Source organism: Tachyglossus aculeatus, chromosome 19 (genome assembly GCF_015852505.1).
Source record: "Tachyglossus aculeatus isolate mTacAcu1 chromosome 19, mTacAcu1.pri, whole genome shotgun sequence".
Taxonomy (NCBI): Eukaryota; Metazoa; Chordata; class Mammalia; order Monotremata; family Tachyglossidae; genus Tachyglossus; species Tachyglossus aculeatus.
Genome location: NC_052084.1, coordinates 14,171,941 through 14,198,529, shown reverse-complemented (window position 1 = coordinate 14,198,529; position 26,589 = coordinate 14,171,941). Strand labels below are relative to the sequence as shown.

General features: G+C 43.1%; 1 protein-coding gene across 1 annotated transcript in view; it reads left to right on the top strand.

The window, feature by feature from the left end:
• HHAT (hedgehog acyltransferase) overlaps positions 1-26,589 on the top strand; it is a 223,164-nt gene that overhangs the window by 63,108 nt on the left and 133,467 nt on the right. Inside the window, exons 5-8 of the mRNA XM_038761470.1 lie at positions 1,188-1,382; positions 6,751-6,963; positions 10,257-10,428; positions 20,967-21,117. Coding sequence (XP_038617398.1) covers positions 1,188-1,382; positions 6,751-6,963; positions 10,257-10,428; positions 20,967-21,117 — 731 coding nt within the window. The remainder of the gene's footprint in view (positions 1-1,187; positions 1,383-6,750; positions 6,964-10,256; positions 10,429-20,966; positions 21,118-26,589) is intronic.

The following is a 26,589-nucleotide window of genomic DNA, read 5'->3' as shown; positions in this document are numbered from 1 at the left end:
TAATATATTTTGTTTTGTTGCCTGTCTCCCCCTTCTAGACTGTGAGCCGTTGTTGGGTAGGGACCGTCTCTATATGTTGCCCACTTGTACTTCCCAAGTGCTTAGTACAGTGCTCTGCACACAGTAAGCGCTCAATAAATACGATTGAATGAATGAATTAAAGCTAAATGCCCATCATTAACAAAATAAATAGAATAGTAAATATGTACAATGCTTTTGCATGTACTCTCTCAAGACTCTGCACTCAGTAAGCACTCAGTAAATATCATTGATTGTGCAACCAGTCATTCTAGAGCATTTGAGTTCTTTGTGTAGAGCACTGAACTGAAGTGCTTGGTGAGTACAGTAGAGGTAGATGACAGGATTGCTAACTTCAAGGAGTCTACAGTCTAGTGGGGGAGACAGACTCAGAAATAAGTACAGGAAATGGGAACAACTAGGGTTAAGTTATGCACATAAATGCTGCAGAGAGGAGGAGGGATTGTTGAGTACCTGCTTAGGGGTAAAGATTCAAGTGCATAGGTGATAACAGTGGAGAGATGAGAGATTAGTGCAGATTAGTGATAGATAATCTGCAGATTAGTGCAGATTAGTTAGATGGAGAGATTAGTGATTTCTGTCTCCCATTAGAGCTAAGATGGTCAGGTAGTTCAGCTGCAGGGTCATTCACCTAGTTTGAACAGCCTGTTGAGGATGGGGTGCACACCCCTTCCTCCCAGCAGTCACGATGAAGAATGGAACCAGGGCCAAGAGAATGGAAGTGGTTGCTGTCTTGTCCATAGTGGCTCCTAATGAGCCGACTTTGAGGCATCCCTGGAGACGTTTCGGCAGCCCCTGCAGTCCCCACTCCTTGGGGCCTCCATGGCTCATGGTTTCTCACTGCATCTCTCACATCTCTGTGCTGCCATGGGGTGATCACGCAGCTGGTCCTGCCAGTCGGTTGGAAGCCAGTGGCCAGCAAACTGGTACACTGTGCCAGGATAGGGAGGTACCTACGTGCCCTGTCTGCAGGAGGTTCTCAGTCAGTCAGTCAGCTCATTTCTCAGTAACACTTTGCCTCATGATTTATAAGCCCGCAGATCAGCGAATGCAGGTTTGTAACTGTTACTGGACTTCAAGTTTTAGTGTTCAAGAATTGAAAAAAGGAATCAATTAATGCCCTTGTACATGTTTGTCTCCTTTTGCAGCACAGACCTGGGGTGTTGATGATCTATGGCATGGCAGCCTGCTGGTGTGTGCTGGGCGTAAGGGGTTTGGCCCTGGTTTTGCTGCATGTTTTCATTTCCTTCTGTGTGGCCCAGTTCAAGAGCCCACTTCTGTCCTGGCTCTGTTCCCTACTTCTGCTCTCCAGTCTCCGTGTGCAGTCTCTGGAGGAAGTGAAGGTAATTTTCTTAATATTCAGCCTCTAAAGCCTCTGTTTCCTGCCTGGCTTCTCCTTATGCCAGTTTAGGATAACGTTGTTCAAGGCCCATCACCTCCAAGTCATCTTCATTTTGCTTGACCCATTCAACAGCATGTAGTTGTGGAAAGGCCTGGCAGTGTTCTGGGGACTGGGGCTGGATAGGGAACAAGTGAGGGGGAGAAGGGCGCTACCCATCATTATTTCCATCTGCCTTCCTGCCCACAAGCTTAATTGGTTGCCAAGAGAAGAGGACTTGATTGTTTTTTTGGAACTGCTGAAATAGTCCCGCTCCTTCCAGTCGGTGTCTTTCAACAAGCTTTTGTGGAGGTTGAGCAAGATCAGATGATGTGTGGTGGACTGGCTTGGGGTTCTGGGACCCAGGAAAGCTGACTAGTAAGATTATCCTGCTCCTCCATCACGCTAGGTTGGGTAGATGTCCTACTTGCTCCTCTTTAGTTGGCCAGTGGGTGGATTGTGTTTCTTCCACAGGTACCAAATCCTGCTTGTCTTCAACATGTCTTCATACATTTATTGAGAATGTCTACTAGGGAATCATCTGGTACAAGTTGCATTGGTATATTAAAATCATAGTATATTTATCTGCAAAAGTCCCACCTTAAACCTGACCTTTCCGTATCACTTCTGACTCACTTTGTAAGCCCTCGTAAAGGTTACTCAGAGTGGTTACCTTCCCTTTGTGTCCTGTGGTTAATAGTTCTGTCTTTGTATTTGCTGATTAGCCCTTATTTCTTGTTCTTGGTCAGAGCTTCCTCACCTCTGGTCCATATCAGCTAAACCCATCAGGTCTTCCTTCTCATGCTTATGCTTTCCTTCAACTCATTCCCTCTCCCTGACTGTTTGCCCAGAGGTCCCTGACTTCCTCCAGGAGAAACCCCAGGGCTTTCCTAGATCATTTTGGAGGAGGACATTGGTGCAAGAAATGAAATAGCATAAGCAAGCATCACTTGAGTCTTTTCTTTTGGGGAGATATGGTAAAAGAAAAAAAAATTACTAAGGATGCTTGAGTAGATACATAGTTGCTTAAGAGTAGGTGAACCTTTAAAAAGAATCTACTTTGAGGACTTTTTAGGATTAGACAGAGCAGAAAGTTGTTTCATTTAGTGTCCATGTAAACATACCATAAATCCTTATACTTGTCAAGTTATCTGTCCTTGGATGATGAACCCAGTTTTACTATACTTTAGAGTCCTGTATAGCATATTTTTTGGTAGAGAAGCAATTTCTAGAGGTGAGTTCTTTGTGGAAGAGGTGAATGAGTAGTTCTTGGGCTCTTTCCCTTCAGGCTCAGGGTGTTTTCTCTCCTAGAAGTTAAGGAAGAATGGACATTAGATTCAGCTAAGTCAGTGTAGATAGGAAATATTTAGAGAAACCTGGGATAATTTTTCTGAGTGCCTTTGTAAAGCATCAGCGGTATAGTTGATATAGTTTTTCCATCTTAAAATTAGGCGATTCAACACGATTCTTGCTGTGACACTTTAGGAAGCACCTTGCTATCATTTCTTCCAGAAGAAGCAATGACTACTTTTTTAGTTTTCTCTTGCTTTCCTCCTCACCTTATTATTATTATTATTATTATTTTTAAATGCAACCCTTCAATTAATAATAATAATGCTGATGGTATTTGTTAAGCACTTACTATGTGCCAGGCACTATTCTAAGCACTGGGGTAGATACAAGGAAATCAGGTAGTCCCACGTGGGGCTCACAGTTTTAATCCTCATTTTACAGATGAGGTCACTGAAGCACAGAGACGTGAAGTGACTTGCCCGAGGAAACACAGCTGACAAGTGGCAGAGCAGGATTAGAACTCATGACCTCTGACTCCCCAAGCCCGTGCTCTTTCCACTAAGCCACGCTGCTTCAGTTGTAATCAGTCAGTATTTCCTGAGGGACCAAGTAGTGTGCCGAGTAGTTGGGAGAGTCTAACAGGAGCCTGACACATATTCTGTGCCATCAAAGAGCTTATACTCTAATAGAGAAGAATACTTCATTTATTAATAATGATAATTATGGTATTTAAGCCCCCACCATGTGCCAAGCACTGTACTAAGTACTGGGATAGATACAAATCATCAGATCCCACATGGGGCTCACAGTCTGAGTAGGAGGGAGAACATGTATTGAATTCCCATTTTTCAGATAAGGGACCTCAGGTACAGAGAAGTAAAGTGATTTTTCCCAAGGTCACACAGCAGGCAAGTGGCAGAGCTGGGATTAGAAGCCAGGGCCCCTGACGCCCAGGCTCGTTTGAGTAGGCCATGGTGTTTCATATAATGGGAGTGGAGGAAATAAATAAGTAATGGGAACAGAAGAAAGACTGTTACACCAGGTGATAGTACAAATGTGTCAGGAAGAAATAGCTGAATAAATAATTAATGGAACAAATATTCATGTGAATCCAAGTGCAGAACACAGCATTAAAATTTAGAAGTGCTGAGAGTAGCCGCTAGATTGATGTGAGTGGGTTGTTGTATATTAAGTGGAGCAAGGCTTCTTGTTGCATTTTTTGCCCTATTTTTAGTCCAGGTCCTCAGCTCTAGACAACTGTTTGTTTTACCTTGGACATCTGGTCATATCTAAGGTTGGCTGCTTCATCAGCCTTCTCACTGACCAGTGTGTCCTTCTCCTCTTCAAACTTCCCTCTGCTGCCTGGATCGTTTTTCTAAAACCTCATTCTACGGTCTTTTCCCTACCTCAGAAATCTCCAATGACTGTCCATTCTTCTATGTTTTAAGCAGTAGCTCCTGACCACTGGCTTTAAGGCACTTAATCTGCCCAGCTGGCAAGCTCTGGTTCTCTCAAACCAACCTACTCACCGTGCCTTGATTTCATCCCTTCCCTGAACTGATCTCTTGCTTACAACTTCCCTCCTGCCTGGAACTTCTTCCCTTTCCCATCTAGGGGACCACCACTCCCCATCTTCAGAGCCCTACTGAAATCACATCTCCTCCAGGAGGCCTTTCACAATTAATTTATTTTCTCCCCCACTCTATACCTCCCCCGAGTTGCTATTTCTGCACTTCTGTGCCACTTAAGCATTAGGGTGCTCACAGTTCACTCCCCATTGCATTTATGTCCATATTTTTATACTCTTACTTCCTATCTGTAGTTTATTGTACTGTCTCCCCCTCTAGAACGTAGTCCTAGAGGGCAGAGGTTATGCCCATTAATTCTACTGTACTCTCCCAAGTGCTTAGAGCACATTTCACACACACATTCAATAAATACAATCGATAGGAGTTTTGAATACGGTTGTGAGTTGTCCTATTCTGAAATCAAGACCATTTTCTCTTCTTAGTGGACATGAGCAAAAAACACTGTTGTGTTCATAGTGCAGCCTACATCTGTGAAGTTTCTTGATTTGAAAGACCCCCTTTTAAAAATGGGGGATAAGGACAGTACACTTTTAATTCAGTTTGCATTAGTTTTCAAGGTACGTTAGTCCATCCCCAAGTAGTTGGTAGCAGTCCTATTCAGAAGGGCAGATGGGACAGACCTCTGTGCTTATTTTTTGGGATATCATGTTAAAGTCCTAGTAGGAGCAGTATCTGCCTGTCTGCAGAAATAAGGAACATTAACAGGGTCAGATGGCTCAACCAGATTGCTGGAGTCTCTTTTCCTTCCCCAGCTTTGCAATCTCCAGTTTGCTTGTGGGGGAACCAACTTGTGATCTAAGAGAGCTGATGTTGGCAGGACCTCAGTTCTCTTGTGGGTGGGTATGTGCATGTCCAGGGATAGTCGTCTTACTTAAAGATGGTGCATCTGGAAAAATTCACCTGTGTGACTTGTGGAAGGAATAAGGGTTCTGTTGGGTCTTTCAATAAATGAAACTTAATGAGTACTAAACTTGTTGGCCTGAGCCAACTTTTCTTTGTTTAGTATTTGTCATACCTGCTCCTGATGTCTGAATATCCTTTTAATATGTTTGTCCGAGTCAATATTGTCTGCTTTGGATTGTGAAGTGGAAGAGGACAGAGAATGTTTGTTCAATATGTTACGCTTTCTGGGACACTCAGATTGGCATAAATGCCACTGTTTCCCAGGCTGAGTTTACATCATTTTCTGAATGCCATGTTGTTGACAGAGCTGTTCCTTCTCAGCTGACCAGCTACCTTGTTCTCCATCATGTGCCCTCAGAGACCATTTCCTGTGCACAAAACCGTGATGAGAAGTGTGTTGTTGCTTTTTTTTTTTTTTTTGGTCCTTTCTCAGCTTGGTTTTCATCTGATGGAATTTTGTCCTGTAGAGCGAACTGCTGAGATCTAGGAGTAGCAGGCAGTATATACTGGTGGGGCCTGCTGTGAACACTCCTTAGCACTCATACTTTGATCTCACACTTGCTTACATCAGTGTTCACAGCCTTTGTAGTTCACTGTAGCTTGAGGGACAGGGATGCAGAAAAGGACTCAGTGGCATAGCAGCTGATGCTCATCTGAAGTCTTGCCCTAAAGGTATTGCTCCTATGTCGTACTGCTTCCACCTGTGCTCTGGAGAAGGAGCTGAGCTGGCTTGAGACTTAGAAATGGGGTGGACTTGTAGGGGGGCGGACAGCCTACTGGCTGTGAGGTTTTGGAGGCAGGTTTGCCAAGGCATCATGAATGAGCTGAGGGCCATCTGCAGAGGAAGGTTGGTTCAGCTGTTTCCTGCAGTCTTGCTGGAGAACTCACCCTAGGCTAATTCCGTAGTCAAGTGTCCTGCCCTGCAGTGTAATGGAGAGGAAGAATGTCCAGAAATGGATTCTTCCAGCCCCACCTGTATGCTCTTCCATGGATATGGGCATATTTATGGTTGGGGAAAATGAGATGGAGAGAGGATAATGGTTTACCAGGTTCTTGTAGGAGATCATTGACAGAGTGGGAGTAGAACCCAGATCCCCCTTAGTCTCAGCCCCGAGCTCCTTTGATGGGACCAAGTGGGATGATGCTTACTTATACTCTCACTTAATCTGGGAAGGCTTCGCAAGACAGGTGGCTTTCAAACAATATTATTTATTTAGCATCTACTGTGTGCAGAGCACTGGACTGAGAGCATGGGAGAGTACAATAGGGTTAGAAGCCATGAAGCCTTTCTGTGAGGTCTTGATGAAGGTAAATCCATAAGAGGGTTAAACATGTCCTTTCTACTCCCTGGATTCCAACTTCTACATTTCTCCTGTTGCCCCATACCTGTATCTCATCAGGGCTCCGTATGAAGTGACAGAGGCCCCTTTTGCACATCCTGAACAGCCTTGCTCAGATGAAGGGTGTGGTTTGGATTTATAGGAAATGGGTTGCTGAAGTCAGATGAAGATGAAACAAGCTAAGGCCATCCTTATTTGGTTGTTCCAGAGAGAGTGGTACGAGACAGAGAGCGAATTCTACTTACTGCTTTTCACGCTGACCGTCCGCTGCCTGTTCTACACCAGCTTTAGCCTGGAGTACTGCTGGCATAAGGGCCCCTGGAAGCGCTCCCATTCCTTTGTCTGGATGCTGATCTATGTGTTCTACTACCCTGTGTTTCACAATGGGCCCATTCTCAACTTTGAGGAGTTCAGCAAGCAGGTAAGGAGACCTGGACTAATGCCTGCCAGTCACTCACTGGAGGGGTGATTTGCACAGAATCACTGAATTATGGGAGATGGATGCTGACGGGTCCATCTGGGGCAGACTTTGGGCGATGAATGACTGAATCATCTAGGGCATGTATTTGTCTGGTCATTACTTAAAGATCACTTGGGCTGGAAGTGTCACAAATTCCTTAGGATATCTATTACAACAGGCTTTGATAGCCCAACAGTTCTTACCCCTTCAGCCAAAATGTTCTTCCTTTTGTCCAAAAACATTCCCTTTCTTCTAATGACCTAACCACTGCTGACAGTGGTGGAAAGATGATCTCGGGGAAGCAGCGTGGTGCAGTGGATGGAGCACAGGCCTGGGGGTCAGTTGCACATACGCCAAGGAGGAGAAGGCTGTCGTCTGCAATAGCCTTCAGTGTTAATTAGCAAAAGATTCCTGAACCCTTTTCTCCCAGCTTGCAGGAAAGGAGATCTTAGTAGAGATAGTTTAAAAATATCTTTGCAGAGGAGTCGTAGTCTGTTTATGGTGGAGCCCTAACCAAAAAATCTTCATTGATAACATATTCAAACAATCCAGCTGGAAGTTGGCTTTCCCCCATCCCCAACCCAGCTCATTTAGAACTTGAATGAAATGCTTTACATGCGGTAAGAAAGGAATGGGGCTCATTAAATATGATGGGTTATGCATGTTTTTTCAGGCCTCCAGAGAGGCAAATGATAATGCTGATTTTTTTTTTTAAAGAAGCAAGTAATGACAATAGTTGAAAAGGGAATAATTAAACTGAGAATCAAAAATGTATTTTTTTTAACCTCTCTGTGGGCTTTAGAACAATTGCTTTTTTGTCTTTCTGAGTAATAAAGCATTGCAGGATAAACATTCTAAAGACAGAGTCCTCTCTGGGGTGGAACATTTCTAGTTAACGTCTGTATTTTCCAGGAAAATTTGTGTGATGTGATTGTTTAGGTCATTATCGAGAAGATAATCATCTAACACAAAGTATGATCCTTATTTCCCTCCCTGGTGGTCATATCTTCCTTGTTTGAGACTGTGAGGGTCCTGGTTGCTTCTTTGCTGTCATAGAGGTTGGAAACAGAAATAGCCTCTGGTCAGACCATGGAGAGCGGACTATTCCTGATTCAACGAGTGAGTTATGTCAGCATTGCCGCTCTCTCTGAAGCCAGGCTCAGTCTTCCATTTAGGTGTCCTGGAAATGGTTTGGCATGTGGAAATGACTTCAGGATCTGTCGTGAACCTTTTTTCAATAGGCTTGTGCAATCCAGAATTAGAAGTGTAGGAGGGTCACCTGGAGTCAGGATTGGCTGAATTGATTGCTGAAGCTCTCTTTTAGCTGTACCAGAATCTTTCCCAGTCAGGTGTTGCTAGCCTCTCAGTGGACATTTTTGCCTTAGGTGCCCAGTAATAGCTACCCTTTAATTATGATCATCCACTAAGAATGGCTTTTCATGCCAGATTTGACCTGGAGGAGTCTTTTTGTTCCTTGGAAGCAACATACTCCTTGCAAGACTTGGCCTAATAAAATCATTTCATCAGGGTCACTAGAACCCTTCTCTTGGAGACGCGACTTTGATTGTCAGAGTTGGTGAGAAGAAAAGACAAGTTTGGTTAGGGCTGCTCTAAAATAAAGTTTCTAAGGTGAATGGAGAACAGGAAAAAATGGTGAATTTTCAGTCTGTTGGCTTTATTTTTAAAGCTGTATCAGTTGAAATGTTTTCTCTTTTTAAAAGACCTCATTTCATAGGAAAGCAAATGCAAAAAGCCTTGTTTAGAACAGTTAACCAAGCAGATGATAAAAGGTGGAAAGCTATTTGTAAAAGTTATTGTAATGCCGGTTTTCCGCCTGGAAAGACTTCTGTAGGGTTTTCTCTGTGGGAGGACAATTCTATGAAATGATTGAATGTGTGCATTTAAAAATGGAAGAAAAATGTACTCTTAGACTGGGATCTTCCCTTCCGCTCCATCTGTCACTATCCCAAAACTAGTCTGGGTACCCGCCCCCAAGGATTGGCATCCAGCACTGGCAGCTCTTCCTGCCAGCAGCCTGCATCAACCCTTAAAAGAGCTCTCAGCCCCCGCCCATCTGACAGTTCCTGCTTTTCTGTCGCTGTCTTGTCTTTTGTCCGCTGGCGATTAGTTTCTCTAGACTGTCAGCTCGTTGTGGGCAGGGACTGTGTCTGTTGTTGTATTGTACTCTCCCAAGCACTTAGTACAGTGCTTTGCACATAGTAAGCACTCAGTAAATACAAATGAATGAATGAATGGCCACTTGCCTTGATATTTCCTGCGGGCAATCCTGTTTAGTTCTGACTTGGATGCCAGCCCTTGGCCTCCACTGGCCCCTCCCTGCCCTGGCCCCTTGTAGCCTTTGCTACAAGGAGGAGCTGAACTCCCTAGTTCAGAGATTCAACTCAGGATTGCTTCTGGACTCCACTCCCCAGGACACTTGTTCTCTCTCTCATCTTATTTAGCATCTTGCAGTTTTAATTACCAGTTGTGAGATTTAATCCTTTCCTTAAACCACTTCACTTCTATAGAGATTCAACTTCATCATTTAAACATTACCTCTGCCTCTGCCCTTTGCAAGAATTGTTTGTCTAATGAAATCTTCTAGTCCTGGTAAGGCTGCTATGACAGTTGAACAACAATTGTCCATTGACCGTCTATACTGATGGAAGGGAGACTTGGGATAGATCAAGCTCAATTAGGGAAGCTATGTGGCCCTTTCCCAGTGGGCAGGGACAGGCAATCCTGAGCCAAGGAGTGGTCATCCTAGGCTAATATGGCTCAGAACAAGTCACTCTTGCACATGGTGGGTGTCTCATCAGGGTAAAAGATAGTAGCAGAGGGAAGCTCACAGCTGGTGAGAGTTGAAAAATCTGCGGTGGATAGTCCCCAGAGTGATGGGGTGGTGGTTATGGTGGTGATGGTAAAACACACGCCTGTGCTGGTGCCTAAAATAATCACCGGATGATTCAAGGTTGTTGGTAAACATCTGTTGCAATTATACATGGCCATGATTCTAGGGCTTGGGGTGATGGGCAGGAGCCCCTATAGCATCAGAAACAACACTGCTACTGGGGCAGGGACAGTTTGAGAGCTGCAAGCTGGCAGGAGGAAGGAGAATAACTGAATTTGCAGAGTAATAATGAGGGGTTGCATGAGTTTAGAAAACAACCCTTATCCAGAGTACTTTTGGAATGTAGTAGGGTGGAAAACTTGGGATATTTGCACATACAATCATTTTTTATTTGTTATTTTAGCTGCAGAACCAGGAAGCCCGCCCTCTGAAAGCTAATCTTCGCCTGTTGGTTCTCGGTGGAATTCGACTCTTCTGCTGGTGGTGGTTGGCAGAACTGATGATCCATCTGATGTATATGCACGCTTTCTATAGCAGTAATCCCCACCTGGAGGCTGTGTCGTACTGGACCTTGGGTAAGCGGAAAAAGTCTCCTTCGAAAGTTTGATTGAAGTGATTACTTGTACGATGCAGAACTGTGTTTTTGCTGCCAGCATTGTGGCCAGTTGCAAATCTCAAACAGATGACATGGGTGATAATTTTCCCCAGCATCAGCACTAAACCACCAGTCACTTTGAACACTGAGCCATCTGTAGTCTCAGTGGCCACGGTGGAAGAAGAATCAGAGCAACAGATACTCAAGCAGGTATCTCCTCCATGATTTCACTGTGTAGCTAACTTGCTCTGGAACAACTTGATAGGAATATCAGGGAATTTAGTGTACTAAACATCCTGTCCAATACTGGCCTCAGATGGCACTTGGGGAAACTTGTGATCTCCTGAGATCAAACTGCACCGTATGCAAGGTAATAGTCTAAATATACCCGTCTTCCACTCCACTGATTTGCAATTCTCTGCTTTTCTCCATCTTACGGTCCGTCGTACACTGGGAGCACCACACTTACATATTGCAGTTAAGTACACTGAAAAGGAAAAAACCTGCTTAGGGATACAAGGAAGTTAATAATAATAATAATGTTGTTATTTAAGCTCTTACTATGTGCCAACCACTGTTCTAAGCGGTGGGGTAGATACAAGGTAATCAGGTTGTCCCACGTGGGGCTCACAGTTTTCATCCCCATTTTGCAGATGAGGTAACTGAGGCGCAATAAATGACTTTCCCAAGGTCACACAGCTGACAAGTGGCGGAGTTGGGATTAGAACCCACATCCTCTGACTCCCAAGCCTGTGCTTTTTCCACTAAGCCACGCTGCTTCTCAGGTATTGATTGAGCAACTCCACTTCCAAAACAGATTTGGGGTTTTTTTTGGAGTTTTTTTTCCTGCGAGTACTGTAGTTTCAAATTGGCTGTTGACTTTCTATTTTTCACTGAAAGAGGGGAAAGCTGGTGAACTAATTGATGGAATGTTTCATCAATCCTGGTTCGGTGAGTCTATATATATATATATAATAAATCCCTTCAGTTTCTGGAAGTAAGGAGGCAAAGTATTAAGAATTGAAAGCGGTTGGTGCATGTCTTTTGCTAATCAAACTTTAAAAATTGACTGTACCTATGCCAAGAAAAATAAAGCATTGACATCGACAACCCCATTTGTGTCCCCACCCATCCCAAATAAGTCTCATTAAGGAGCTGATTATTAAACTCTTGCTTCAAAAGCAAGTCTAAGTGAAATGATACGATAATGGTGAAAGTATTCTTATGCTTATTCAAAATTGATGGAAATCTGCTGACATAGTGCCTGGTTTGGCAACAGTCACTAAAGAAAAATTGAATGCTCTTTTTTTCCAACTGGTAATGATGGGTATAGAGTTAAGTGAGAGATAGGTAAACAGAAGATGTTGATCAAAGTAGTACTCAAATGCTAGGTGTATTCAGAATCTCTGCCAATAATATTAAACCCATTTATATTGAAACTCAGAAAGGGAGTGGTAACTTGTTGGATTGTTGGAGTTAATTGTGGCTACTCACAGTCATTAAGAGGACCTGAGCTGATTCCTGACAACTCACATTTTGTTTTTCCCTGTCTTGATGTTACTCACCCAGAGGCTTCAGAGTATGATTTCTTCCAGTCATTTTTATTCCTTCTCAGATTGCCATTGGCTAACTTCTTTCTCTGTGACCATATTTCTGAGGAAGCTCATAGCCAACGGAATCACCACTCGGACAAAACCAAGAGCCATGAGTGAGCTGGCACTTGAGCCCAATTTCAGCTTTTTATCTGGAAGTGCTTCCAGAGCAACCATCACACTTTACAGTTGGAGCCTGCCCTTAGTTAGCCCACTCTTGGATGGTGAATTGGACAGCCAATCAATAAAGTTTTATAGAGCTCTCAAGAGGCGGGTGCAGTCCTCTAAAGACTGGGGACAGACCTTGATTCTTTCCTAATGGAGCTTACTGGGCAGACAAATACCTAATCAATATCACATAAGCACAACAGATACTAGAATGAGTTGAGAGGGCAGGATGAGAGCCTGCGTGTCCTCTCTTGTAAGATCCTGGTGCCTAGGGCAGGGATCTACTCACAGCAGGCACTAAAGTGCAGTTGGTGATTATGTTTATTTTAATGAGGAACAAGGGAAATAATAATAATTATGGTATTTAAGTGCTCACTAAATGCCCAGCACTGTTCTAAGCACTGGGATAGATACAAGTTGATCAGGGTGTCCCACTTGGGACTCATAGTCTTCATCCCCATTTTACAGATGAGGTAACTGAGGCACAGAGAAGTTAAGTGGCTTTCCCAAGGTCACACAGCAGACAAGTGGCAGAGCCGGGATTAGAACCCACGTCCTCTGACTCCCAAGACCTTGCTCTTTCCACTAAGCCACACTGCTTCCTGGAGGAAGAAGGCTTTGAGCTGTGGTTGAAAAGAGCAGATGTACTAGAAAACAACAGGTTGAAATTATTAGTGGAACAATTCCATCGTATATCTTTGTGGCCCTTCCCTTTCTGGACTTCGTCAGAGGCTCCAAGCTGGTGTGCCACCTTTGATGCTCTAACATCTGGTATCGAGAGGGTGAGAGAAGTGGTTATCAATGACCCAATAGACATAAAAACTTTTCCTAACTCCATTGGGCAGCCTGCGTGGTTTGTCCCTGTCACCTTATTTGACGACTGTACCAGGAGTGTTTTTGCTAACCCTGATTGCTTGTGCCTTTGTTGTGCAGCAGCTGAGGTCTTGTATAGCAGTGAACCATGGCTATTTAATGAAAATATCTTCAATATGGAGGTATTGTGGTTTCCCCTTGACTTCTGTTTTTTCCGTGCTAAGCAACGCTGAGCATGCCTTTGGAATTTGATAGGTCAGACTTGAGTAGGCAGACCTAATTCGTGCATTCAGGAAGAAATGTGGCATTAACTTCTCAGAGGAGAATGAAACATTGGATAGCATGATACCATAGGGCCCAACATTTAGAGATGGAAGATTTGATTTGAATATGAAAATACGGAAGAGTTTTCTGTTGGAATATTGTCGCCTTGTGAACTATTCAGCAGATTGGGGATGTTTTCACCTCATAGGTCCATAACTTCTTTCCATGGTTTGACACCAGTAACACCTTCCCCACCATTATGACCACTGGAATGTTCATTGGCAGGTTACTCATGACCTATTGAGTTTCAGGAATTGAGACTCTCCAGGAGATCACATAAACAGGAGCAAATATGTGCTTTTGACAAGAACATAAAAGGCCATTGCCAAGTAGTGAGACTCGAACCCAGTTTCTTAATAATGCTTCTTTCGTTATGGCTGAAGTTGTAACGGAATTTCTGTAAGAATTGGCAGCCTCACATGTAAGCTGGAAATAGTGGTGGTGTGCTCGTGATAGATATTCAATTTTTTTAATGAAATCAATCCAAAATGTTGGCAGTTAAAGTGATCTCTTACCTATCATTTTGACTATGGGCCTCATAGTCTCTCAAGAGTCTTTGCTATCTGTTGCCCTTACCTTATACCTACATTAGGTTTAAACCGGGTCAGAGCCCTTTCACCAGTCTGTCCCTTCCTCAGTCACTGTTATCCTCTTCCTCACCTCTCATTTTCCCATAGCCAAGGAAACTACTCAGCCCATTGGTTTCTGTGTCACTTTCTTACCCAGGATGAACTATGGGCACCTGTTGAGCCAGGCAAGGAACAGAAGCAGCAACTGGCTTTCGAGCTCCTCCTCTGCCCCTCCCCAGCCTAAGCCACATTTATATCATACAGGTTGTCACCGTTCCCTAGGAGCCTTGCCTCAAACAATCTTCTCTTCCTCCCACCTCTCTTTATCCTCTCCTCACCCCTCTTCACTTCGGAAACTCTGCCAATGGCATGACATCGAAGGGGATTTGCCTAGCCTGCTGGGAGGTCCTGCTTAGGAATTGCTGTTTCAGGGTTGGATTCTAGAGGAATTTACCTCTGGAGCAGAAATGCAAGCTGCCTTTCGATCAGTGAGCTAGAGGAGGAGAAAGATTAGTTCCCTTCTCTTAGATGAAGCAAAATTGCTTGCAGGGTTTAACTTGGAGTACTGCAGGAGTTTTCCTTAGCGCAGGGTTCTGCAAGAATAACATCCTTGAATTATTGGAGAACTGGGAGGACATTTGAGTACAAACCACAAAAGCATTCTGAGCATAGAATTTTCAGAGACTTGGGCCATCCCCAGAATTTCAACGCAGTTTGTTCCCGAATGGATTAGTGAATAGAGCACAGGCCTGCGAGTCAGGAAGTCATGGGTTCTAATCCTGACTCCGCCACTTGTCTGCCTTGTGGCCTTGGGCAAGTCACTTTATTTCTCTGTGCCTCAGTTACCTCATCTGTAAAATGGGGATGAATACTGTGAGCTCCATCCGGGACAGGGACCGTGTGTCCAACCCGATTTGCTTATATTCACCCCAGCACTTAGTACAGTGCCTGGCGAATAGGTAAGTGATTTACAAATACAATTATTATTATTATTTAACAACATGTTGAAAGTTGGAACAATTTTTCTAGAAGTAACTGCTATAAATAGTGGATTAATTCCTGAATCAAATTTGGCTGCTCTTTTTACCCAAATTACCCAGAATTGTGTACTCAGTGAATTGTAGATGAATAATAAATGTAGCTTCATTTTAGCATTTATATTTTATTAGAGAGGTCCCACAATAGGGACATTTTACTTCATCAGAAGTAAAATGGAGGTGCCAACCCTCCCTGGTATCTCCACCTTCCCTCTCTCCCTTTAAACTGTCTTTTTCCCCCTCTCTCCACATTGTGGTTTTTAAAATGGTTTTCGCCATAACCAATCCCCAACCCCGGGAGCAAGTGCCTTAAAGGAGTAGAGCAGAGCAAACATTTAGAAACCATAAGTGCTGTTCACCGTGCCTCAACATTTTAAATTGAGGACTGCCTATATATACAAAGATGTTGGTGGGAAGCCAAAGTGACCATAGTGATCACAGTCAGGGAGGGTTGTGGGAGGTGTTTGCTGAACTTTAGAAATGGCAGGCCTACCTCTACAGATGTCTCTCTTATGGAGCCTGTGACTGTGTCTTAGCTTTATAAAGTCACTAGAAATTTTTACTGTTTAGTTTTTTTGATAGAAATTATAGAGAAGGCCAAGAGGTGGCAGTAAGCCCCACAGATATTTCTTTCGTCCTGATTAATATGAAAAGTCATTTAAAAATTTGGTAGAAGAATTAGATAAGAATGAAACAACTCTACCAGTATCGCTATCATTTCATGCAGTGTTATTCTATTCATTCATTCAGTTGTATTTATTGAGCACTTACTGTGTGCAGAGCACTGTACTAAGCGCTTGGGAAGTACAAATTGGCCACATATACAGACAGTCCCTACCCAACAACGGGCTCAAGTGGATATTCTTAATCTTGTGGATCTCCTTTGCTGGAGTTTCTCTTTTGTTTTGAATGGAACCAGTCACTGTTAATGATTCTGGATTGATGATTTATGTCCTGTCTGGCAGCAGGGCCATTCTGAGGGTTTGGCAGATAGAACAAAAAAAGGGATAGGTACAACCTTTAACCGAGGTAGAATTTGTCCCACCTGTGTGAGTAATTCAGACAAATGTTTTGTGGGGGAGGAAGGGTGAAGATGGTTGCTTGAATCTCCCACTCCCCAGCTAATTTAATCAAGTCTACCTGTTACTTTAGCTGTGCAGACTTGGTTAGCTATTTTTCCATTCACCAAAACTAAGCACTGGGGTAGATAAAAGATGATCGGGTTGGACACAGTCCCTGTTCCCACATAGGGCTCACAGTCTTAATTCCCATATTACAGATGAGGTAACAGGCACAGAGAAGTCGTGACTTCCCCAGAGTACACAGCAGACAAGTGGCGGAGTCAGAATTCGAACCCAGGTCCTCTGACACCCAGGCCCAGGTTTCAGCCATCAGGCCACTAGGATGCTCTTGTTGGGGGAAGACAATAGGTAGAGATGCAAGCTTCAGAATGGGGAAGGGTCTGTTCCAGACCTACTCACAGAGTTAGCAGTAAGGTTGGATGAAATTCTTCCCATGCTTTCTTCCGTGCCTGGTTCTTGGCTCCCCTGTTGCCTACCCCCTCCTCTTTCCCTTTCCTCGAAGCTCCATGGCGGGCACAAAACTGAAGGGTACCGAGTTTCTCTCATCTCTGGGCATGAATCCCAACCTTGTCCCTGGCCCGGCCTGGACAATCTTCACCATTTTTTGCTTGTCCCAAGCTATTTTCAGCACAGAATTACTTGAACTGCATTTCTAAAACCGGAATCCTAGGAGAAAACAATATGCTGTGGGAAGCAAAAGACCATTGTGCACTTCATGAGCGTGACATGAGAACCCAGACAGTGCGTGTGTACTGTCTTGGTCCATAGAAGCAGCGTGACTCAGTGGAAAGAACACGGGCTTGGGAGTCAGAGGTCGTGGGTCCTAATCCCGGCTCTGCCACTTATCAGCTGTGTGACCTTGGGCAAGTCACTTCACTTCTCTGTGCCTCAGTTACCTCATCTGGAAAATGGGGATTAAAGACTGTGAGCCCCAAGTGGGACAACCTGATTACCTTGTATCTCCCCAGCGCTTAGAACAGTGCTTGGCACATAGTAAGTGCTTAACAAATACCAAAATTGTTATTATTATTATAGAAAATAGGTATGATAAGAGCACACTGTAACGAAATATACCTTCCACATTTTTAGATATCTGGTCATGCACTGCGTGACTAGCATGCTTAACTCTGAAGTACTGAAAAGATCTATGAAGTCTTGCCTTCACATTTTGGCTGATTTCTATACCTCAAAAGCCACCTTTTCTTCCTTTCCACCTCCTCCCCTGCTGAATGGTTGGGTGACCCACTGAGGGAGAGCCACTCCAGGGAGTAGACAAAATCTTGGGGCTGCTGATAGGCCATTATACATAACTAAAATAGTTTTAAATTTTCTATTCTTTCTGTTGTCAGCATCCTGAGGACAATGATATTGTCAAAGGGAACAGTTGCCAGTAAATCTACAGAGTAAAAATAGTAAAATGGGCAATTAGTCATTTCACCTTTTACCTCAAGAGCACCTGCCTATTTTAGAATTAATTACCCCTGTACTTGTACATTAAAATGATGTGCATAATTAGCGGTGACATTTAAGATCTCTTCCCATTCATGGATATTGTTTGCTTTCCTGGGTTTGGGTTTGGGCATTTATTTCTATTAAAAGTCGAGTTCAAGTGTAATAATAATCAGAAAATGTAATAATTTCTAATCACTGATAATTAATCATATTTACTGAGCACTTACTGTGTGCAGAACACTATACTAAGTGCTTGGGAGAGTATAATAGAACAGAGTTGGTAGACGCATTCCCTGCCCACAACAAGGTTACAGTCTAGAGGGGCAAATGGCATAATGGTAGTGGCATAGGATTTGATAATTTGTGGTTATAAAGCTTGGCAACTAGATAACAATTGATCTTTTGATGAAAGTGATCGTCATACTTTCCAATTTGCTTGTCATCATTCAAATCATATATTGTTCTATTTTTAGCCTAGCTTTTGGTCTGCTGGAAAATCAGGGAATCAGCATGGACTGCTTTGTTTTACCACACCCTTAGAATGTTTCCTCTGCTCCCTGCCTTTCCACTTCCCAGTTTCAGCACTCCATTTGGCAACACTTTGGGTCTCCTGCTGCCGCTCACTCTTCTTGTCCCCCTCTCCATCCCCCTGTCTTACCTCCTTCCCTTCCCCACAGCCCATGTATATATGTTTGTACATATTTATTACTCTATTTTACTTGTACATATCTATTCTATTTAATTTATTTTGTTAATATGTTTGGTTTTGTTCTCTGTCTCCCCCTTCTAGACTGTGAGCCCACTGTTGGGTAGGGACTGTCTCTATATGTTGCCAGCTTGTACTACCCAAGCGCTTAGTCCAGTGCTCTGCACACAGTAAGCGCTCAATAAATACGATTGATTGATTGATTGTGCGACCCACCCAGCGGAGCTGAGCTGAGCTTCAAAGCTAGAAGAATGACCCTGATCCAGAACATCATTCTCTGTCTTCTTGGCTCACCACTTAATATCGAGTGTGGTCCCCAAGTGACACTGATGGAGCTGCTCTAGGAGCCAGATGTGACTCTATAAATACTATTGATTTGATTCTCTGGACACGGGGAATTGTGCTCTGAGCTGTGGGAACTCCAGTGTGGCTTCTAGGCAAGGCCACTAGCAAAGCCCAGACAGCAGCAATGGCAGAGGCTTGCAGGGGGTGGCTAGTGTGGCCAAGGGGCTCCAGCCAGCCAGCCTCTGGGGACATTGAGCCTTTTCCCCCACTCCTTCCCTGTCTGCTGCTGTTTTGTGGGTGCTTCTTGATGGGGGAGAGATGGAGCCCTAAATTTGTACCCTGTGGCCTAGAGCGGGCAGATGGGTCACTTTAAGAGTACCCCCCATAAAGCTGACCTGGGGCCAGAGGCTCTGCGGCATTTCCCTTCCCAACTAAAACTTGTTTAACCGCCAATGCTCCAGTTGTTACCCTCACCCTCCTTTTGAATCTGACATTTTGTATGATCCTTCTGGGCCTCTCTTTTTGGGAAATACTGCCTACTAATGCATTTCTGATTTCAGTCACTCCACCAGGAGATCAAATGAGACCATCATTATCCAGGGTTGTAGCTAAAAAAAAAAATAGATGATAGATTTCTCTAGACTACAAGTGCCTTGTGGGCAGGGAATATGTCTACCAACTCTGTTGTACTGTACTCTTCCAAGTGCTTAATTCAGTGCTCTGCACATAGTAAGAGCTCAGATGTGATTGAAAGAATGTAGGGGAGAGGGAGGCATTTTGGAGAAGCAGAAAGTTGAGACTATTTCTCCCCTTTTTCCCCTCTTAAAGCATATCTTTTTTGGGGTAGGAGGTCAGCTAACTGTGTCGTTCATATTTCAATGCAGTGGAATGCTAAATGTAGATGATTTTTTAAAAAAGAAGTTATGAGAAGGTATTTAAAGAAAAGGAGACTGCCGGGGGCTCTGCTGCAAGCAGGGAATGTATTTGGAAAGTGGGAAGACGGATAGAAAGCAAGTAAGAGGTGATTAGTTGATTGAAACATTTAAAAAGATGTGAGTTGTACATCGTGCTCCTTGTGAAAGAATAGTGAACCTTCCTTTTGGTGAGATTTTCATGATCTGCTTTCTAACAGCTGCAGATGGTTAAAGAGGCTTTCGAGCACACTTTCGAAGAAGCAGCTAGATATTTGAATTTAGAAATGTCTACAGCTATCTAAATGATAATGAAATGCTAACAGAGTAATCTGTTTGCTTTTATTTTATCCTGTAAGATCGTGATAAGGAAAAAGTGATTAAAATATTTGGTGTCTGTTGCCCGTTATGAAAACACCAAAATAAATGAGGAAAGTTTAATCAATTTACTTTTTTCATTGAAAGTCTGGACCTTCTGGTGCAGCAATGACAGAAAAATGAATTGTGATAAAAGCCCATGGAGGCTTAAATGAACCCAGTTGGGGCATAAGGCAGCAGCGGAGCACTGGTGCTTCCAGGGTAAAAGTTGATTGTGTAGTTACCAATATTCCATGTGGTGTCATTGTCATTTCACAATAAATGCCCTCTGAGTGCATTGCCTGTTGGTTTTAGCATGCTAGGAAGTTACCAAGGGCTTATTTTAAAACAGAAAAAAACATAATTATTAGTATATCTTGAAGCAGCGCATCTGCCAAGGAAACATGGTGGAGTTTGATCTTTTTGAAACAGAAAATACCCAGATAGTAGCAGATCTGGGGAGATTTTAATACCCCGAGCCAGATTGGCCTTAAATCTTGCTTACCTTTTGGAGGGAGGAACCTCAGCACATTCACTCTTTCAGGCCTCTAGTAGACCATTCCTGGAATGCAGGAAGGGGGTGACTGTGCCAGGGGAAGAATTGTGCTGTGACCATCTAAGTGGGGTGTGGGACTGACTCCCCAGAAACAGAGGCTTTGAGCAATACCAGGACATACCAAATGCAAAAGCACAGCAAAAAGTGATTTTTGTGTATGCCCAAAGTGGAAGGGACTCTAGTCGCATGTTGGTCTCCTTAGCCCCATCCACATTCATGCTGTTTTTGAAAAATGAAGACAGTATTCACGCACCATACCCGCCCAAGCATACACCCTTCCCCCACCCACACACATACGTATGCACACATGCATATACCCATATGCAGACTGAAGGAAAAATAACTGGTAGATTGGGGGAAGCATATTTGAGGGTAGCAATAATGTCTGTTACTTCTGTTGTCCTCTCCCGGGCATTTAGTACAGCACCCTACACACGGTAGGTGCTCAGGTAGTATGTGTTTCATACTACATTACCCTTACTGTCTGGTAAGAATTAGATGTGTTGAACCATTTTGATAGTGTTCTAATACTTTGCTGACTGCTATTTTGGTGTTTACAAATAGCAGTGGCCAAATGTCTGATGCTGGACTGAGGGCAGCCTGGAAAAATGACTTCAGCAGCACTTTGTCTAACTTTATTTTTTTATTCAACTCTCTGTCTTTCAGGAGGCCTGGCATTAGCTCAAGTGCTGTTCTTTTATGTAAAGTACTTAGTGCTGTTTGGTGTTCCTGCCCTGATCATGAAAATGGATGGACTCAGTCCCCCAGCCTTGCCTCGTTGTGTCAGCACCATGTTCAGCTTCACAGGAATGTGGAGGTGAGGTGTGGGTATTCCATTCTGTTCTTGGTCTTACCATTGAACTGAGGTGATTTTGTATGCATGTGTCATGAAAACATACTAGGTGGGTCACTTCAGGTTCCATTTATTTCAAATCTTAGGGATCACGAATGAATAAGCTCAGTTTCAAGGGGGACACGAATTATGTGCCTGTTCTCTGTGGCAGTGGAAGGAAAAGTGGGTCATGATTCAAAACAGTGGGTAATGGCACCTTGGACCATTGACAAGGGCCTGTTAAGGTCCAGGGAGGCAACCTAGTGTCCATGGAGTCTGGAGGTCACCACTGTCCATAGTGGATTGTTGGTGCCACAGTGGGGAGAGGATTGTAAGGAAGGCACATCTACAGCTGGCAAAAGCTTAACAAGTCTGCTGCAGTTCAGCCTTGGCTTGCCAGTGATCAAGAAAGACTAACCCATTTGCCCATCTCCTTTGATGTGGAAATTTTCAAGGCTGAAACTGGTGAGTTTGTTATGAGAAAGGGTTAGAACTCTTCTCCATATAACAGACAGAAAGGAGTTTAGCATTTTTGTCCTACTTGTCTCTTCTCGGGTCAGGAAGAGAAGACAGCTACCAGGGAGAGAAACCTGGGTCTTCTTTCTCCTTCATTGCCGCCAAACCCCTCCTGGCTTGCATTGTATTTTAAAATTCTTCATACCCTTCATTTTATTTTTAAAGTGACCTTCAGCTGGAAAATTATTTGTGCCCCCCCAATTGAATATTTCCCGAGTTCCAGAATTTTATCATTGTAATGATCAGAATTAGATTCACACCACCTAACACCACCATTTGGCTGATGATTATACCCCCCTCCCCTGGTATTTATTAAATGTTCATTGTTTAATTGCTACACTAAAAGTGAATTAAGGGGAAAATCACACCTAAGAAAGGAAATGATGATGATTAGTGGTGCTTTAGAGGAAGCTGGTAGATGTACTGAAAATGCCGTTAAGGGGAAGTTATTCACACTTTTCTAGCACTTTTAAAAATAACAAATCCAATTCTCTTCTCTGGAGGGGTTTAAAGATTGCAAACACCTGTGGATTTATTTGGGGGAGAAATTTTACTGAAGCATTGGGGAACAGGAACCGTTTAGCATAGAGTTGAACCCTCCAGTAAATATGGTGTGTGCGCTGGCAGCAAGCCATTTAGGGGAGGGGCGTTGGGGGGCCAATACTGCATTCCCAGGCTGTAGAATCATGACATTTCTGATGGGATCATAGCAGCTGCTGCTCTGATTCTTTAAAAGTACATTTAGGATGGGCATGTGACTTTCTGGAGCCTGTGAAATCATACTGGATTCTGGGGAGCAATTCTGATGAATTTGTGGGTTTAGAGTAGCAGAGGGGGCAATGGATAAGTTGTCTTTTTTTTCTCCCCTCTCCCCAACAACTCCTGAAGAATTGTTGTTAACCACAGGAGAACAAGGGAATCAGTCTAAGTAATGCTCATCATGCCAGTAAGTGAACCACCTACCATTTGGAGGGCAGTTTCAGTTTTTTCAAGGCTATAAGATGCCATTTAACACACAAAGGGGGAGGAAATGGAGCTCTGAAAAAAGTTGGAAATGACAAGAAATGGGGCAGACTGGGATAAAAGCCAGTAAGGAAATAGGGTGTTCTGGACTGAATTTGGCAATGATGGGGGCAGTTCTTACCCTTGTCATGCACCCCCACTTTGTGGTTATACAAGCACAGGCTACTGTGTAGCTACACGTGACTGAGTTGTATTGAGCTGACTTGGTCTGATGTATAAACGAGTTTGCAAAAGGTCCATATCCCTGAAATTAAAGAAGAAAGTAGAAGTGCAACAAGAATTTATGAAGAAAGAGTAGGAGAGAAACCTTAAACAAGATTTAGGTAGATGCTGGCAAGTCGTGAGAAATTTGATTAATAGAAAAGAGTGAAGCAAAGACCTAGATAATTCCAAGACTGGTTATCCATCCTCTGTATCCCTTGAAGTTGTATGTTCCTTCAGTTTGTCTATGCCTAAACTCCCCATTCTCTCCTACCACTTTTTGCAGGGGTGGGAGAATTAACTAGGTAAGCACTGTGGCCTAGTGGATAAAGCATAGCCTGGGAGCCAGAGTACCTAGGTTCTAAACCCAGCTTTAGTACTTGCTGGTGGTGTGAACTTAGTCACTTAACTTCTCTTTGACTCAGTTTCCTCAACTTCAAATGGGGTTTCAGTACTTGGACACAGGGACTGTGTCAGATCTGATTAACTTTTATCTACCCCAGCATTTAGTACAGTACTTGGCACGTAATAAGCATTTAAGAAATAGAGTAAAAAAAAAAACCCAAAACTATTGTAAGAAAGTCACTTAAGCAGCTTTGGGATTTAGAGACAGCATTTGCTTGTGACTATCTGGTCTGACTTAGTATTGCAGAAAGCAAAAAATAGTTCTCCCCTACCCTCTAGAGCGAAGTTTAATAAGATGTTGTTCTGGACTAAACTAATGAAGATCTGAGAATAACTTGAGGTTTGAACAGTTCAACCATTACCCTGTTTTTGAAAGAGTCATTTATTCACCAAAAAGAGGCAATATTGATGAAAGATATTGGAAGGAGATTAAATAGTGTTGGAGAACAATTAAAGGTTGTCTAAGCCTAAAGTCCCATATGGAATTTGATTCTGAACTGATTTTAATTATTAGACTTTTGGACTTTGCATTGGAGAAAGAAAATCGTTTGTGTTTTGGCAACCTGTGGAGTAATTTCCCCATCTTTAACCAGTTTAGATCAGGAAACAATTTTTTTTCAACTAGGAGCAGTCTTTCTTTATTATGCCCAGCATTAACCTGTGGATTCTGGACACCATGTAATAGAATTAATGAACTCAGGAGGGACCAGAGAAAGCCTTGTCAAACTCATTCCTGTGGATTGGGCCGTTTACGCTTACAGTACTAATACATCCTTTGTAAAATAAGCAAACCAATAAATTATTAAATAGAGCAAAGGAGAATTGGTGAAAATTGAACTATATTAAATTCTTTCAGACTCAAGAATGGGGGCACATTTCCCCAAGATTAGGGGGAGGAGGCAGAAGAGAGACAGATACACTCACTCACCCGTACTGTGTCTCATTCACTTGCATTCATGGAATAACTTTCCCTTGGTCTTAGTAGCAGGAAAGCCCCAGAGCAGAGCCTGCCTTGCCCCACACCATGTCTGGCAGCCCGCCACCCTGTTCTGGGCTGGAGGTGTCACTCCTGGCCAATTTCCCAAAAAAATGCCAATTATCCTTTTTTCTTTTCTTTTTTTTTTTCCATTTTGGGGGCTTGAAACATGGAGGGTTTTCCATTTTACTGTTTGTCATCACAGTAGAGAGCTGATTATTCCACTTCAGATAACTGAAATTGAAAGTTGTTCAGATAATCAAGACAGAAGTTTAATATGGGAAAAACCTGAATGAATGCCATAAAATAAGGGACAGTTCCATATTTTGGGTTACTTGGCAACCATATGCCAGCTGAACCTTCAATTACATGAATTCGTCCTGCTTCCAATTAGTTTGGATAATAGTACTTTAGTTTGTCATTTGAATGAGGTCCGTATTCAACCATCTTTCCCTCAGGTCAATAAAGGTCACAGCACTGCCGAGTTTTGGGCCCTTTAGAAATCCATTGGTGTGTCTCCGATTTTCATTTCTCGCTCCAGAAGCCTTGTGACTGTCAGAGAATTTCCCATGGCGACTAGTGAGTTATGGGTCAATTTCAATTATCTTAGAAATCTCACCTAGCTTGCCCTCTGCATCTCCTGAATTATGATCCTTCCATGCCCTTAGAGTAAAACTCATGAATCACTGTTTGCTGTGGGGCTACAATCCGTTTTATATCATCTGTGGCGGCATATATCGAAATGTCATTTGGGGAGGGAGAGGAGAGAGTCCCAGGCCCTTTCTTTCTTTTAGGATTGCAGTGATGGTTATTATTGCAGGGGCTGTTGGTCATTGTCTTGAGAATTTAGAGCTATTGTCTGCCCCTCCCTCCAGCCTATCAGTAGCAGAGGAGTTGGATAAGCACACCATTCATCCTGAATGTCAGGTGAACAAACTGATGATGGTTTATGGTTGCCGGTAGTGAAGAAGTTGTAGCAGGCCTGGGAGTGTTGGACCAGCGGGGCCATGAAAGACTCTCTGGGCCAAAGGAGAGATGACGGGGAGAGAACCCTTTGAGGCAGCCTATGTCAGCGACCCAATTGGCACGTTTTATTCCTCTAGCAAGAGAAATGGAACATGAGACAAGAATGATAAAGAGATGGGTGGTCCAGATAACCAGAGGGGGTGAAAAAATGCCCCGACAAGGCGAGGATGGTAGTTGTCCAGCATTAGAGCATACTTGACTTGGGCTGGAGATAATGACAGTATTTTAAAGATTTAGACACTGGGGGGAATAAAAGGAAATGATTCCTGTACTTTTATCTCATCTAAACGGTGGTTTGGTTGGCAGCCCTGAATGCAGTTTCTCGTCATCTTCTCAGAGACGAGAGAGGATTGGAGTCTAGATAGTGTCCTAGCGGAAGTAATGCCAATTGGAGTCATTTATTATCAGGAAGGATTTGATGTAGGTCAGGTGGAATTAAATCCCTGGTCAGGAAACTTAGATTTAATTACTGTCTTCTACAAATACACCCCCCACATAATCATAATATATAGTATTCACAACTCGGTGATAAATTTCAGTTTTAGGAGATAAACATTAATTTAAAATCAGTGATTTTTTAAATATTTACCAGATTATTTTTGCAATTATAATGCAGCCAAAGTAATTCAGGCCCCAGGAGTCTGGGATTTGTGAACATTCAATTCCCTGCTTTTCCCCTATATTTCCCCACTTTGTACAAACCTCAGGAAGTAGTTTCAGGATAGTCAGTGTATTTTCCATTTTAGTCTTTTTTTTAGGCACCTAACTTTGAGAGCTTTGGCTAGATAGTTCCTCCCATGGTTCACGAATCATTATCAGGTTAATTCAGTTAATCACCAGTATTTATTAAGCACTTACTGCATGCAAAGTGCTGTATTAAGCACTTGGGAGAGTACTGCAGAATAGTTAACATCCTACTTGTACATATCTGTTCTATTTATTTTATTTTGTTAGTATGTTTGGTTTTGTTCTCTGTCTCCCCCTTCTAGACTGTGAGCCCGCTGTTGGGTAGGGACTGTCTCTATGTGTTGCCGACTTGTACTTCCCAAGCACTTAGTACAGTGCTCTGCACACAGTAAGCACTCAATAAATACGATTGATTTATTGATTAACATAATTCCTGCCCTTAAGATTATAATTTAGCAGTGGAGACAGGCACTAAATGATTTACAGGCTTGGGGAAGAAGGTAAAAGGGATGTGCTGGAGAAGGGAGATGACTCTAGAATGTCTTGTAAGGAAAATGATCCAGGCAGCAGAGTAAAGTAGGGACTGGAAAAGAGAGAGAGACTGGAGGCAGGGAGGTCTTTGA